The sequence below is a fragment of the Macaca nemestrina genome, chromosome 1 (genome assembly GCF_043159975.1).
Source record: "Macaca nemestrina isolate mMacNem1 chromosome 1, mMacNem.hap1, whole genome shotgun sequence".
Taxonomy (NCBI): Eukaryota; Metazoa; Chordata; class Mammalia; order Primates; family Cercopithecidae; genus Macaca; species Macaca nemestrina.
The window spans coordinates 163,510,337-163,526,486 of NC_092125.1; the positions used below are offsets into that span (position 1 = coordinate 163,510,337).

Below are 16,150 nucleotides of genomic sequence, written 5' to 3' on the forward strand. Positions count from 1 at the left end.
CTGAGGCGGACAGATCACTTGAGGTCAGGAGTTCAAGACCAGCCTGGCTAACATAGTGAAACCCCATCTCTACTAAAAATACAAAAAACAAAACAAAACAGAACAAAACTACCCGGGCATGGTGCATGTGCCTGTAATCCCAGCATCTTGGGAGGCTGAGGCAGGAGAATCACTTGAACCCAGGAGGTGGAGGGTGACAGAGTGCCGAGATCGCGCCACTGTACTCCAGCCTTGGGTGACAGTGAAACTCCATCTCAAAAAAATATAAAAACAAAAACATGTCTTTTTCTTATTACAACTCTGTTGCTGACTACGAGGTCTGCTTTGATAGTAAACAAAAGACACTTTACAATAAGGTGACATTTTATTATTTATACAATAAGGAGACTTTTATGTTATTCAAAACACTTTTTTAAATACTGAAAAAGTTGAGTACACCAAAGCCGAAAAATGGCTCTGCTATACACTGCACAGCATTATTTTAGTCCCTGTATTTTGTATCTGTACAGAAAGCATCTTCAAAATGCATTCTAATCACATTGTACACCTTTACCAATTAGTGTCAATACATAAAATAAAACTTGAGAATACAGCTTGCATTTGCAAATTAACTGACAAAGTAATTAATTTCACTGGTTCAGTAAATTTAAAATATAGTTTCATAGGACTTCTTTGCACATAAAATGAAGCAGCTTTCAAGGTTGTTATGGTCTCATACTGCAAAAAAACCAGTAAGTACATTCACGATCTATGTTAATAAAGTAGTAAATATGTCTTCATTCAGTTTTATTTACATCAATATGTAGTTCAACTAAAAAGTACTTTTAATTGTGATATAGTAGTCTTTTTAACACATACAAAAATGACAATTTTTTATATATAATTTAAGCTCAAAATCACAATTATCTCAAAATATTAGTTACAATACAGCCATTTCAGTTAAACATGTTGTGATTTAATTTTTTTTATAAAATGGTAAAATTGTATTATTAAAGTAAGCAATTTGTTTTGAATTGGCTAGAGTACACCCAAGTAGAAAACCTTAAATGTTAAGAGGTGTTTCCTGCCCCCTCCCACCCGAATTTGTATACAGCCACCTAGGCTAGCAAAGAGACAGAAAAGGCCCCAATTTATAAAGATTAAGCCTCTTTTGCTATACTGCTGTGGCTTGTTGGTTCTTCCATAAAAGCTTTACAAGGGGAGTGTCAATAAACTATGCAGTGAAATGCATGCATTAATATACAATATGTCTATGTAAAATGTCAATGTTTACTATTGCACATAAAAGATTCACAAAGACTGCAAAAGAAGTCATAAAGAAGCACTTTCTCTACCAGTCGAATATTGTAAATTTGAAAACGACTTGATAATATAATGGGATTTCTTTGAAATCAGATCCCAATTCAAGTTCTTTCTCTGGGTAAAGGAGCTCTGGTTACTTGGCCTTAAGATGTCACTGTTGTGCTGCACATATGGTAGTGAAGTCAGGTATCATTAAAAAAAAAAAAAAGTCTAGAGACTATCTTCATTTTACTAAAATAGTGACCCAAAGTTGGATCACTGCTTAGGAATTTTTCTTAAACTTACAGAAGAGTGAAATATTTCACTAACTGAATTATATGACCTGAAATGAGAAAAGGAAAATTTATGTGTGTGTGTTTGGCATATGGGAAAATACCAATTCATATAGGTAGAATTAGAACTTCTTTATAGAGCAGTAAAAGGATTATGCCCCAAAATAACTGAGGTCAAAAGTAATCAATTATCAAATAGTTTAGGAAAAAATAATTTTCATAGATACTTAAAAAACATCCAAAACATAATATCTAGTATCCTTTTACATATAATTTTTAAGAAACCATCTGAAAACCTACCACTGTCTTCCTTCAGAATTGCTTATGTTAGTTTAATATTTATTTTGTGAATAGAAAGAGCCTAGTTCATGTTATGGTTTTCTTATATATACCTGGTTGGGGAAGCCCTTGGGCAGTTACAAAGTGGAAAAAATAAAACTGTAGTACTTTCAATAACCGACAGTAATCTTGCAGTCATCTCACTTTTTTCAAGGTCTTTTGTGGTGGTCTTTAAAATTTACAAACAGAATTTGGTAGATTTACTTCTAATTTTCCACTAGTAAAAAATTTCTTCTTCATATGAAGACAATGTCATTATCTTTAAGCTTCCTTTAGTCCCTACTGAGTACAAAGAGAAACTTGATTGGCTCTTCAGACAAAAACTGCCTGGTTTATCTGACTATCAATTACCTTTCTCTTCATTTCAAACAGAAAATAGGCTTGCATTTTCAAGGATGAAAGTGTACTTGAGGATGTTCAAGAGAAATGCCCAAACATTATAAAGCCGAAGTATTAAGCATTCATTGCATTCCACTGACGCTAGGTGTCATCAAAGCTAAAACCAAATTTTCTAGAGTAAAACTTAACATACAACAGTCCTTACTGACCTGAACCAGATGCCTTTTCCACATTCAAGACAAATAGAGTCCTCTGAGTGGAAAGACTATAAGTATTGAAAATAAAAATTATTTCAACAATATATTCTGAAGATCAGTGACCTTTCTAGCAGATATGGGAGCTGCTTTATGTTGTCTGCCTGAGAGTTTCATCTTGCTTTTCCTATGGACTTTCCAAAAAAAATTACATAAGATTTCCTGACTAAATAAGACACATTCTTTAGTAGAGGGTTGGGGAAGGGTAAGAGGAATGGAGAGATATAAAGAAATACAATGTGATTTCTTTTGTCCATTTGTCAAATGCTTTCCTTAAGCTATTAAAAAGGTCAATTGACCTGCATACCTGGGCATTATTTAACCTCATTATTTTAGCTGTGCAAAACAAATGTGCAAAGAAAAACACCTCCTATGTATGTGTGCCTGTACATAGACACAAAACCTGAGTCACAATAAAAGTTTTTAATATAAGAAAGCTTTTCTTAATATAGGAAAATAACCTTTAAAGAGCCAAAAATATCTTTGTATAATATAAGCAGCTAACTTTAAAACTTCCATGTACTTAAGTATCACATATTTTATAAGATCTAGCAAAAAAGGATCACTTACATTTGATAATTTTCTTAAGTATAGCTGAGATAACCACATTTTTATTTCTAACGTGTATTTTCATTCCCCTGAATTCATTGATTTTTTTTTTTTTTAAAGCACATTCACACAAGTCCTGTTTAATTTCTGACAAACAGTTCCTGCTTGTTTCTAGATATTGAGGACATAGGAGATTTAGGATTGCTAGGCCTATAATTTAGTGCCAAGTCGCAATGGAATTCCAAAGTTCAAAACAAAATATGTCATTTTATTAAGAGAAACATTATTTGCAAAAATATTTGTAGACAGAGTTGGGCCAAAGCCTGCATGAAGCTATTCTCTCATTTGCAGGCTCCCTTTCTACTGACTGTTAACTCCTAACCCTTTCTTTCTCCATGCTCCATTTCTTTATTTTTCGGTAGCCTTCATACCTTTTTCATACTTGAACCCTGAATGGTCCCAACTGAATGAAGCTCCCTTGCTCATATGCAGCTACCAGTTACAATGTCCTCTTTTCTTACCTACATCTTTGTTATCTCTTCCTCTTTATGAGCTTAGAACTCTGGGATGACTCCTTGGCCTCTCCTCCTCTGCCACTTAACTACTCATTAGGGGAAAATCTGCTTGAATGTTCCATTGCCTTATTAGACACTGATTTAAGGCTCAATTCAGGACATACTTATTCCCTGGGCTACACCTTAGATGCTAACTGAGGAAAGTTTATAGAAAACTGACTGAAAGTTGCTTCTCGATGCTGCTCCCAGTGGTCCGTGTCATTAATTATGCATTTATGTCAGTTAAGTTGCTGATACTTAGGGAGAAGGGAAAGCCGTCTGAACCAAAATATTCAGTCTTTGCAGCTGTGATTGGACAGGAGGGCCTTTGAATACTTGGATCAGTAGTTAAAGAGATACTGGGCAGGGCCCTTGAATGCTTTTTTTCTCAAGCCTAGTTTGGGAATAAGGTGGAAAATGCATGCGAGAGAGAGTAAAGGATTAGAGGCATTAGCCAAGGAAACTGTAGTCAATTCCTGACTTTTTATATGATACTTGCCTGAGGATCACCAGAAGGATTTTGTCCTGTGCAGAAGACTAAAAGCAGAGTCATACTTTCTCTGCCAACAGACTTGTTGCCATGGGAACCAGTGCAGAAAAATGAAAATGTGACAAGAAGCCAAGGATTAAATGTAGAAAATTGATAGGGAGTTGATTTCTACATGGCAATTTAAGCATTGAGGATTTAAAGAAACAGGATATTCCTTATGTGGCCAGATCAATGAAAATGGACAAAATGACTTGCCAGTAGCTGGCCCTAGGAGGCTGAGGTGTGAAAAATGCAGGGAGAAAGTAGTAAGCATGCTGTAGTTTGGATAAGGGGAACTCTGTAAAATCTAACTCCACTCCTGATGAGGTTAAGCTTCCGGTCCAAATGTTAAAATTAACCGTAGGATCAAATATACCCTTTGGAAAGGCATGCCCATACTTAGCTTGATAAAAGCGGCCTGATGTAACAATTCTCTTTTCACCTTTCCAAAACCAGCACATACTACTCGACAAGATTATTGCATATCTAGTTTATTATTGCTTGATGCATCTTTTCAAATACTCAAAAACAAAAAAAACCCACCATTTGCAAATCTATGCCTCCCTTCCCCCAATAAGGCAGCTATTGTAAGTAACCTAGAATTAAGTTTCTCATTAAGGAAATAATTATCTTACTTCACGTGATACAAGTCCTCCTTGTGTACCTTTTTCTGTCATTCAGTCAGTACTTAATAATAAACTGATCTGGTAGGATTCCAGGAAAACCTTTAACAAGGATTTGGAGTTTCAGCCTAATCTGAGAAGGACTTACATGTTGTATTTTCAAAGGCTCTAGGAGAATGTACCTGCTGTGTCCCCGAAGCTTTCCTGAAAACCTACAATTAATGTCTCATTCTATGACTTCAGCTTTGGCCTGTTTTGAAATGCAGTTGCTCTAAGGAGATATAGGAAGGTCACCCTGTAAAGGATTTGATTTAACCCTTCCTGCAGAGCTAGTTTTCAAATAGTAATGGCACACTTCACCTGATGTCCTCTTCTTCCCTCTCCCACAAAGGAAAAACTAAAAACATAACGTCCACCTAGGCAATGGGGAGGGCTAGAGGCCAGGAAGTAGGAGACAAGCCATTATAGCATAGTAGTCTTTGGGGTACATCTGAATGCAAATGGTCTGAATAAAATATGCTTTGTGTGCAGTGTTATGTACACTGGACGAATTTCACTAGACATGCTTGTTTTCTTTCTCACTTAGGACTTTCTGACCTATTTGTCAGAGTTCCTTATTGAAGCCTTTGACAATCTCAAGGGGTTATTGAAATGTCAAAAGCTCATTAATTTCCTTTATCCCAAGAGTACTTAATTCTGAATTTGAATTCTGAAATCCAATAAAACACCTGAATTTTCTATCACTTGCTGTTTGGAGGCCAATTTGATAATACATGCAGGACCCTAAACAGAGGTTTGAATACTGTGATATTGCTGACACAGAATTCCTTATATCAATATTCTAGTGACTTTCAGGATTCTAGTGACTTACGTGCTTGGTTTTTGCAGCAGGAACCATTAGAATAACCTGATGTAGGACTAATTGAAGCTACATAAAGCATTGCTTTTTCCTAAAGACAGGTAGGCAGATCTCTTTCTTAGATAGGCAAATAAAGCATAATAGGGTCTTCACAAGCAGCTAGGCCTTTGAATTTAACATGATAGAGACTGCTGCTTTTCATTTCTAACATGATCTCTTTAAAATCAGGTAGCTGATGTCTGGAGGAAGACTAGCTGGTCAGGATTAAACTAAGAATGATTAGCTTTTGTTGTGCCTTGGCACTGATCCTCTCACTGGTAGATCATACCTTGGACAAACGAGCTCCTCCACACAGAAAGGCCACCAGATACTACTGTATTTAATGGTTTTACTATATCTATGCATTCTTCAGATAAAAATCTAAAATAGTTACAAAAAATCTCATAGGGTATTGAGAATTTAAATTTGGCTCCTTGAAAATTTTTAAACAATTTGATTAATCCTCTCAAGTTTCTATGAGGTTGTATAAGTGATTATTTGCTATATCATGTACCTTAAAGAGTTATAGACATAACTTACGTAGTTTCCCTTAGTTTATCATATAACTCAGTCACAAAAGGACCAATATCCCTCATTTTAGAATATTTATTGCTTTCTACTACCACAAGTATTTGGAATAAAAAAAAAAAGACTTTTAGTAGAATAATGATGTCTGTGTAGCAGGCATTGTGCTTTACAGAACTGATATTTTTTAAAAGGTGGCTTCTCCATGTTGACAACTGAATATACAAAGATACAGAGCTTTTTTTTCAATACCTTTCAACCTGGATCTCCAGTAATATGCCCAAACTGGTACTTGAAGGTCAGGAGTCCTTTGATTAAGTATTTAAAGGCACAATCTCCATTTTCAAATGTAAGCATGCTGCACAATCCATCGCATATTTTTAATAAATTCACATTTTCTAAGTTGATGCGCCATGACACTAAGTTTCTACAAGGAAAAACCAAACACTTCATCACAAAATGGCAGCTAATTTTCCAGACCATAACTGAACTCATACACTTTTTGAACTCAACTTTATTATACAGTCGCAATTCTACATCTAGGCTAATCCTGAGTGAAAAATCTTTGATTTTAACCTCTAAGAGCAAGCAAAAACTCTGGGATTTTGTTGGAAATAAAGCCATATGGGCTATTAATATTCTCTTGCTGGTGTAATGTAATCTCTAAAGAGATTCTTCCCTTAGAATAAGTTGTAAGGGTTTAGAGGCTACACTACTTAGTGCTTAGAGAGGCTGCTAGGGCAGCTGTAATTGTCAACATTGGAGAACTCTTAAGCGAAGGCTCTGGCTGCATAGGCCATGTCAGCATTTCGGCTGCCTGTCTAAATGACATGCATGAGACTTGATCTGTGTCTGCATAATTCCAGGCCTTCTTTAGTTTTTTTACTTCTAGAAAACTTTATCTTATGGGTTGTTCCAGTTGCATTTCTTACTGAACTCTAGTGGGTCCTATCAGGTACTTAAACACAAAGCAACCCCCAGTAGTGGAGTGTTCGCTAACAGTAAAGAGTGTAATGTTTTCCTCGTGTGTAAGTGGTAAGTGTTAAAGATATGCAAGTCCACCAGATGTATGACATTTTTCTTAGGTGTTTAAAACACAAACGCATTATTTTAAAGCTTTCAAGGGACACTAATGGTTAACTTCTCTTCTTTCCTCAGATTGATCACTTTAGGTGGAACAGTAAGCCTTTGTTATCAAGTCTTAAGATGAAGTTCCTTCCTCCAGAAAGGAGGAGGTGCCCTTGATTCCTGCAAGCCCCCTCTGACTTTGACCCAAAAAGGCTACTCCTCGGAACGACAGAGTCAAGGAAAGTGGAAAGCTCGAGCTTAGCTAGTCTGTTACTATCTCTCCATGATATGATTTATTCAGGATGATATTGCAGTTATTTATGTCCCCACTGTCACCTGAGCCTTGTCCTTTTTGACAAGATATATATATATACACACACATACAGAAGGGACAAGAACTTTCCTTCCTAACAGAAAAACGTTCCTTAGGTCATATTATAAAAGCAATAGAGCCATGGATGGTGGCTCATGCCTATCATCCCAGCACTTTGGGAGGCTGAGGTGGGAGGATCACTTGAGCTCAGGAGTCCGAGACCACTTGAGCTCAGGAGTCCGAGACCAGCCTGGGCAACATAGCAAGACTCTGTCTCTACAAAAAATAAAAAAACTAGCCAGGAGTGGTGGTGCATGCCTGTAGTCCCAGCTACTCAGGAGGCTGAGGCTGGAGGGTCACTTGAGCCCAGGTGGTCAATGCTGCAGTGGGCCATGATCATGCCACTGCACTCCAACCTGGGTGACAGAGCAAGACCCTGTCTCAGAAAAAAAAACAAAAACAAAAAAAAACAAACATTAAAAAGCAATAAAGCAGAAAGGAAGCATTTACCATTTTACTAAACTGTAAGAGAAAGCGAGAATACAGTGTTCTCTCCCCATATTTTGTACCTACATGATAGCACTTATTAGACTTTGTGTGTGTCTCCCCGCTAGACTGTTTCTTGAGGGGCAGGAACATGGCTTATTTATATCTGTATCTTCCATTGTTCTTATAATAGAACTTTGAACATAACCTTTTGTTCATTAACATTTGTTGATTAATTGAATGCACAGTGAGAAAAAGACTGTGTTTTAACAGTTTAATAATTCTTTTAAAAAAGGATAAACATATAGATTGGCTAGAGGACAAACCTTAGAATGGTCCAGAGGCAGACTTACAAGAGAATTACTTAAACATCCCTGTATTCAAACCTACAGGTCTGGATGAATATTCGAAATATGAGTATATATTTTGGGGTATGAGTGAACCTGCTGGGCATATTTATGGCAAGACCAAGCAAAAGAAGAAAATATAGTCCCTTCACTTTGAGTAGTTTATGATGACCTAGGGCCCTAGGTGACAGGGATAGTAACTATCATTTTTTGGGAATTATGTGGAAATGCAAAAAAAAAAAAAGTGCCTGATGAGATACATAGACACACACACACACACACACACACACACACACACACACACACACACACACACACAGAGATATTAATTCCCAAGTTTGAATTTCTCTGGGAAACAGCCACAAATGCCTGAACTGTTTGCTAGCAACATTCATCGTTTTATAAAGAATAGAGCAGTGATGTTCTGCTGGAATATCCGTCTTGATCATAATGAGACTGTGAGAGCCTATCAAGTGCAAGACACCTGTTGCTTAGTTGAATGATTCTATAAGTATGGCTGAAGATTTATGTCCCCAAACTGGCTATCAAAGATGGCTGGTTTAAAACAATCAAGACAGACAGTGAACAAGTCCCATTCCCTAAAAGTGATTTTTTTCTCCAGGATATCATCATCCAAACTGTTCTTGCCTTGTAATATTTGTCTATACTGTCTTGATTGTTTTAACAATCTAACAACTTTCTCTTTTACAGATTTCTAACAACTTTCTCTTTTTCTCTTTTACAGATTCTAGCTTAATGATCATCAATAAAAGCGGAGTCTTGAATATGACAGTTATTCACTTATTTGTCAGGGTGGTGACAGAATTGGACAACCAGCACCCTTGGGTTGGGGGAGGGGAGGTGTGCATGAAATATTTCAAAAGGATCTCAGTGCATTTTAAGTGACAGCTTCTCCTGCTTTCTTCTCTTCACGCAGCTGCTGGGGGTCCTGCACCCCAACCCAGTCTAGATGATATTTCCATTTGTTGTACCTAAAAGCAGAGCTTCTCAACCTCTTTACATCGTGACAGAACTAAAAAATGATGTTTGTTCTACAGTATGGCACGGGGATGAGTAAAAAAGTGAAAAGAAGAAGCCACAAGCCCCTGTGCTTTGAGGAGATAACCATAGCCTGCTCCTGGGGAACTATGCTAGTGGCTGGATAGCAAGCACTGAGCAAGAGGTTGCTCCTAGGAATAAAAAAGTAAGATTATCTGTAGAAGACAAAGAAAAAAGTACTTTGATAATAGTTGATATCAAAAATCTGAGATAGTGCAAAAGAAAGGAAAAAAGAAAAAGCACAGTTGGAATACATAGAAACTTTCAAGACATTTTCTCTTATACTCTTCAGTAACATTCTAATTTTTCTAGTATTTAAATAGTTCTGGATTTTACAACTAAACCTATCATTAAAAGGTTATGGAAAATAGAAGGAATAAAAAAGATGAAATAGCAAATCAGGCAAATCAAAAACTCAAAAACTGTATCCAAAACAATGGTGGACACCTGCTGAGATTTGCTTTAAAATGGGTGACACTGTTGTGTACAATTTAAATTTGTTAAGGAGATATTTAACTTCTCTGAAAAGAGAGGAAGAACACTTGGTAAACAAACCTGAAATGGTGCATTAAAATTGGCAGGCTTGAGGTCAGAAAGAACTTACAAAATATGAACCCCCAAAGAAGGTTAAATGGAATTTGCTAAGAAAGAGTACTCTGTACTAGTATCTGGTGATCGTGTGGCTAGAAGGAAATTGTTTTTTTGGAGGAAAACACCAGAGGATATAAATGGCTTCACATCAACTTTGGGAAAGAACACCTTGTCTTCCATCTACCTTTGCTCCGGGGTTGGAAGAAAAAAGATTAAACGCTCAGCAGGGGAGTACCTGAAACCCATAAATAAGCAGGGCTTCGATGGAATTAGCAAAGGAGAAGCCCAGACCAGGAGGCTGGCTAAGTTGTGAGGATGAGGATATAATTAGCTTAGAGGAAGTGAACAAAAACATTTGGCCTTTTTAGCAATGGTCCAGCCATCAGAGGCCCTAGAATTTCAAATGACTAAGAAGAACCAAAATAGTTTGAAGACACATGTCACCAAGGCTGCCAGGGTTCTCTGCTTTCAACACCTAGATATTCCCACTGAAAGGAGAGAGGCTGGGGAGATTGCAAACTACCTTGGGAATCCGATGATCACTTTGTTAGAGACATTTTGAAATACATTTCTTATTCACTTCATAATAAAATAAAATCTGTCATATTATGCTGATTACTCATACACACAAATAAAATGAAAAATCAGGAGTTTATTCTAGATGCCTAGTTATTGCCAGATGGAAATAAAGCCTATACCCAGATACACACATATTCAGATTGGACTAGTTTTAGAATTACATAAAGAAGGCTAGGAAAATTAACCGCAGTTCTTGATGCTTAAGTTTTGGAAAGTCAACTTTAAAAATAAATTTTGATAACTCGAGGCAAATCTAAACCCACATACTTGCGATGGGCATACCTGAAGGAAGTGTGGCTAAAGTAATGGGAGATGGGAGCAAAATATTTGGAAAAACACAAGTTAGAGAAGAACTATTAAACTGGTGGGCATAATAACTAAACTGAACAATTAAAGAACATCAAAACTTTAAACACTCAAGACTTAATGATGAGAGTGGTTTCCATCTCATTAGGTTTTGGGTGATTTATACAACCTAAGAGGTTTAGTAAAAAAACACATAAACTGCTTAAAATAAGCTCAAAGCTCTTTTTTTTTTTCCTTAAATTGTGTAAATTTAGAGCACTGTTTCAAATTTTCTCAGAAGAGAAAGGGAAGTGGTGTTGTTAGCAATTGTATCAGCACAAGGGGCATAAAAACGGACTGTGTAAGGCCATCCCAGCACTTTGAGGGGCCGAGGCGTCGCATCGATAGAGCCCAGGAGTTCAAGACCAGCCTAGGCAACATGGAGAAAACCTGTTTTTACTAAAAATACAAAAATTACCGGGCATGGTGGTGCACGCCTGTAGTGCCAGCTACTCGGGAGGCTGAGGCAGAAGAATCGTTTGAACCCAGGAGGTGGAGGTTGCAGTAAGCCGAGATCGCGCCACTGCGCTCCAGCCTGGGCGACAGAGAGACACTGTCTGAATACAAACGAACAAAAAGCGCCCACGACAACAACAAATACCGGACTGTGTAGAGCCTGTGCTCACCCAAGCTAGAGCATTGCCAAGGCTGCGATTTAAAATGTAGATATGAGGTCTCCATCTAGTGGTGGCTCTTCTGAACTGCAGACACATGTTTCTTTTAAAATAAAGTATGTGGATGTGTACAACTAAATATGAGGACAGTGTTTGCCAGACTTGAACGCAGTAATTTAAACTGCAGGATTTTATTGAGATGAAACACAATTTGTTGCTTTATAAGGGTAGGTTACAAAGGGAAGTGTTCACCCCTTCTCTGGAGGAATTTAAGAATAGCATGAATCCTTCCCTGAAGATTGACAGATGAACCAGATCCTCTCAAGGTCCCTTTCTGTCTTGATAGGACACTACCTTTGCTCCTTTCTCCACAGAGCTTTTACCTACAGCCACACTGTCTGACATTAGCCTTTATTTAAGTACTCTGGTAATTTTTTTAAATGAGATAACTTTTTTTCCTTGTTCTGAGAAGTTGTATGACTAAAGCATTACCTATGACATTAGAAAAAATAGTTTCTAGAAATGAATAGCAATTAAACTAAATATATTTCTAATATGCACCTTATTTTATTGTAAATTTTTCTTTTGACACCTGGAAGAGCAGGAGGGAAGTTAGAAACCAAGAAGGGCGGAACGATTACCCTTCTGGCCAAGACAGCAGAGAGAGGAGGGGAATTTGGGGCTGGCATGGTCACCAGCACCAAGAGACCGGACGATCTGCCTGAATCTGATTTCTTTTATCCAGTTCCTCTCTCATTCTCTGTATCAGTCCTCTATCACCCTTCTTTTGTCTTTTTCATTCTTTCTTCCTTAATAACTTATTAATTTCCCTCTTTCCTAGCCCTAGTCTGTTCTTGTTCCTACTCACTCATTATTCCAAAATGCTCTTAAAAATATTTCATTAAAGTGCTCTTACTATTCTAAAATATTCTTACTATCCTAAGATAATGTCACTCTCTCAATTAATATTTCACTTTTCCAGTTCATTTCTCATTGATTTTTGTTCAAAGAGACATTGGCATTTTTTACCCGTATAAATGTATAGACACTGGGCTATAAGATACCAAAGAGTAGCCCCCTGGAGAGTTTGGGGCAGCATGCTATCAAAGACAGCAATGGTGGCCGTTGCCTTCAAGGCATACTCATGTCTTTAAATCTTTCTAAATCAAAAATTTTATGAAAAGAAGACATAATTAACTTGATAGTTATCAAGTTCTCTTTATACAAAGAAATTAAAAAGCAGAGGTAGAATAGGGGTAATTTATATTAATAGTATAAGTAAAATAGTCAATGACAAAACATTTGATGTTTGGGAATATTTCACACAATTCTGGAGTCACTTTGCTGCGAAACCCAAATGGAAAGACATGGGAAATATTTTTGTGAGAAAGCTAGGACAGAAATGTTTTACTTGAAAGGAAATGAAGGTCCCATGAGGTAATAAAGGGATTGTGGTTAGAAGCTTACCAACCTGGGGCTCTTAGATATCATTGGATTCCCACTTAGATATCATTTTTCTTTCAAGGGGCTGGATTCCATTTTTTGTCCTTTCAAGGGAAGGATCTAATGAAGCCAATGCTCATGGCAGTATAAATAGCATGCTCTCTTTCTACTTTGAGATCAACAGGCCAGATTCTATCTCTACAAAAGTTTGGGAGGGGGAATATGGTTTTGTCAAGGTAACCCTGATTTTTTTCTGTGCTCTATCTAAATAGTTAATCATATCAGTTATATAGCTTTGACAGTGGCTTGAGAATTGTGGCTGAACTATATGACATCTTCACTTTAGGGATATAGGGGGTAGGATCTATTCATAAAATGATGCCAAAATGCAGTGTGTAAACATTGTCATGCTCAACTGTGGCCAAAGGCCTGTGGATAGATGATTCAGATTATCTACTTACAGGACGGGCAGCATTTGGCAGCAGTTTAATTAAAATTTAGAGCTAAATTGGGGGGTGGAAACCCCTTTCTCCCAACTACACTTCCATAGCCCCGTCTGTCTCATGACATCTTTTATTCTTCCTTCCACCTCCAAATTGTAAAAATTGCTTAGGTAACGTAATCTACCAAGTCACAATGTGCTTGACTTCTTCTCAAAGAGAAATAAATCCCAAGCAAATCAACAGGATAGATATAATGTGCTCTAATTAAATAAATGCCACTTCTTAAACTTTTTGAATGGTGTTACTTTTTGGGTAGTGTTAAGGTCCTTAGAACACATAAAAGGAAAATTAAATGTAACTGCTGAAACACTGCAGAAAAGACCAAAAATGTCTTAGAAAAATGCTGAAGAGGAAAACTGATTTAAAAAGGAAAACATTTTTTTAACTGGGAATTGTGAGTCAACTGAGAAGATGAAAGGTTGGTAGTTTAAGGTTACACAAATTGAACATCAACTTGCTGTTTAGTTCAATATTTATAAAGTGCTCTATGCGCCAGGCCTGTCATCCACTTTATAATTACACAAATATTTATTGAGAACCTATACTGTGCTTATGATACTATGACAGGCATTAAGGATATATGGTAAACAAAACATCTGGTCATTTTACCTCTCCTGAGGCTGTTCTGTCTAGAAGGCCTTTGTTAAGTATTGTCTGATCCTCTCTCTCAAAAAGCTTAAAGTTCATAGGAAAAACAAACCCCAAATAGCTATGATCTCAGGCAGAATGGGAAAGATACTAAAAAATATAAGAAAAAATTAATATGGCAGTGCTCAGTACAGAAAGCTTTTTCCATGAAGATTAGGGAGGGTTTCATGGTTCTAGTGCTGTTTGAGCCGGGCTCTGAAGGCTGCATATGATTTTAATAATTTAGAAAGGGAATAGGGAGAGGAAGGCATTCCAGTAGTGGGATAGTGTGCGCAAAAGCTGAAATACAAAACACAGTGAATACACAGAAAAGTAAGGATTTGTATGTGTCTAAAACACTGAGCATGCATAGGGTGAAGAAAAGAAAACAATTTCCAGATTCAGAGGATCAGAATTCCTTAGAAGAGCAGATGTTGATCATATATGGATATGTGTGATCCAGTCTCATGTAAACAGCATTTTCAGGGGATCACTTGAGCAGTGTGCAGTGAAAATGTTCTCCACCCAAAAAGTGGAGTAAATAAACATGAAATGCAGCCAGCTGACTGTTCAACTCCTTGCATTTCTGAGTGGGTCACTCTAATATTGGACAGCAAGGACTCCCACCTCCCTGATAGTGGTCATAGGAGGGACTTTTTGGGGCCACAGAATCTAGAAGACTTTTCAAGCAAACCCCCCATGCTTTTTAAAGTGTCGAATTCCATCTCCTTCTCCTATAATGTCAGGGGCATACAGACGCGGTGCTGGACCAAGTTGAGGGACACCATTCTTCATTTCCTTTCCTCTTTAGAACAAACAAATTGGCAAAAATCTCACTCCTCTCCCAGAGATTCAAGAGATTTTGGTTGCTATTTATCTTGTCTAGTAAGGCATTCACACTTGCCACGTTTAGACTATCAAATGTTGCCCTAAATCCTGGCAAATACTCATCCAGCTCACACTTTTCGTGACACTTTTTTTTTTGTTTGTTTGAGATGGAGTCTCACTCTGTCACCCAGGTTGGAGAGCTATGACGCGATCTCAGTTCACTGCAACCTCCGCCTCCTGGGTTCAAGCAATTCTCCTGCCTCAACCTCCTCAGTAACTAGAATTACAGGTGCGCACCACCATGCCTGGCTAATTTTTTATATTTTTAGTAGAGATGGGGTTTCACCATGTTGGTCAGGCTGGTCTCCAATTCCTGACCTCAAGTGATCCACCTGCGTCGGCCTCCCTAAGTGCTGGGATTACAGGCATAAGTCACCGGACCCGGCCTCGTGACACTCTTTATCTTAGCTGTATGAAGGTCACAGGAACCAGCAGAAGACCTATCTGTAGCTCCAAATGGAACAAACCATGCTCAGACTGAAACAGATTTGACTAGATAAAGACTCTACTTCCTTTTGCAATAGGATGGTTGAGGGCAGGAACAAAAGGACTCACCACATTGCCTTGTACTGTCTTTGATCTGGAACATCTCTCATCTTTCCTCTTGACTGTGAGATTCTGTCCTGAGGGGACCACATTATATCCCTTGTAGTACCTGATATGTAGTTGACGCCCAACACACATTTATTTTAATATTTATAATCATAATATTTAATGTTGTTGTTATATTCTTCAATGAAATGTCTCCAAATGTTTTGAGTTTATGAATAATATACTTTAGGCCTCAAAGATTCAGCTACAGTAAATGTTTTCCTGTGGAGGAAATACAAGAGTTTGCTATGAAAATAAAAGTCCCTGTACTAAGATATTTCACTCTGGATGTAAAGATACTTGGCTATTTGTTAGGCTGCTTATTTAACCTATTATTTTAAAGAAGAAAAAAATAAGCACAAACAATACACTTGTGCAACAGTGATATAAAAAAATACACTTTCAAAACTAGAGAAAGATTGGGTGATTCATTTAACTTTCTTTTGACACCAATTTCTACACCCAGTGAAATTTATGCTAGCTTAAAGAATGAAAAAAATGCTGGGCACAGT

General features: G+C 37.4%; 1 protein-coding gene across 8 annotated transcripts in view; it reads right to left on the reverse strand.

The window, feature by feature from the left end:
* Nucleotides 1–345: 345 nt before the first annotated feature.
* The window catches only part of LOC105498361 (leucine rich repeat containing 7), a 571,142-nt gene continuing 555,337 nt past the window's right edge, over nucleotides 346–16,150 (reverse strand). For 7 of the 8 annotated variants that reach the window (XM_024798135.2, XM_024798136.2, XM_024798139.2 and 4 more), the window contains one exon: nucleotides 346–15,670. In XM_024798135.2, coding sequence (XP_024653903.2) covers nucleotides 15,540–15,670 — 131 coding nt within the window. In that variant the 3' untranslated portion in view covers nucleotides 346–15,539. The remainder of the gene's footprint in view (nucleotides 15,671–16,150) is intronic. The other variant, XM_011770414.3, reaches the window with a different exon arrangement.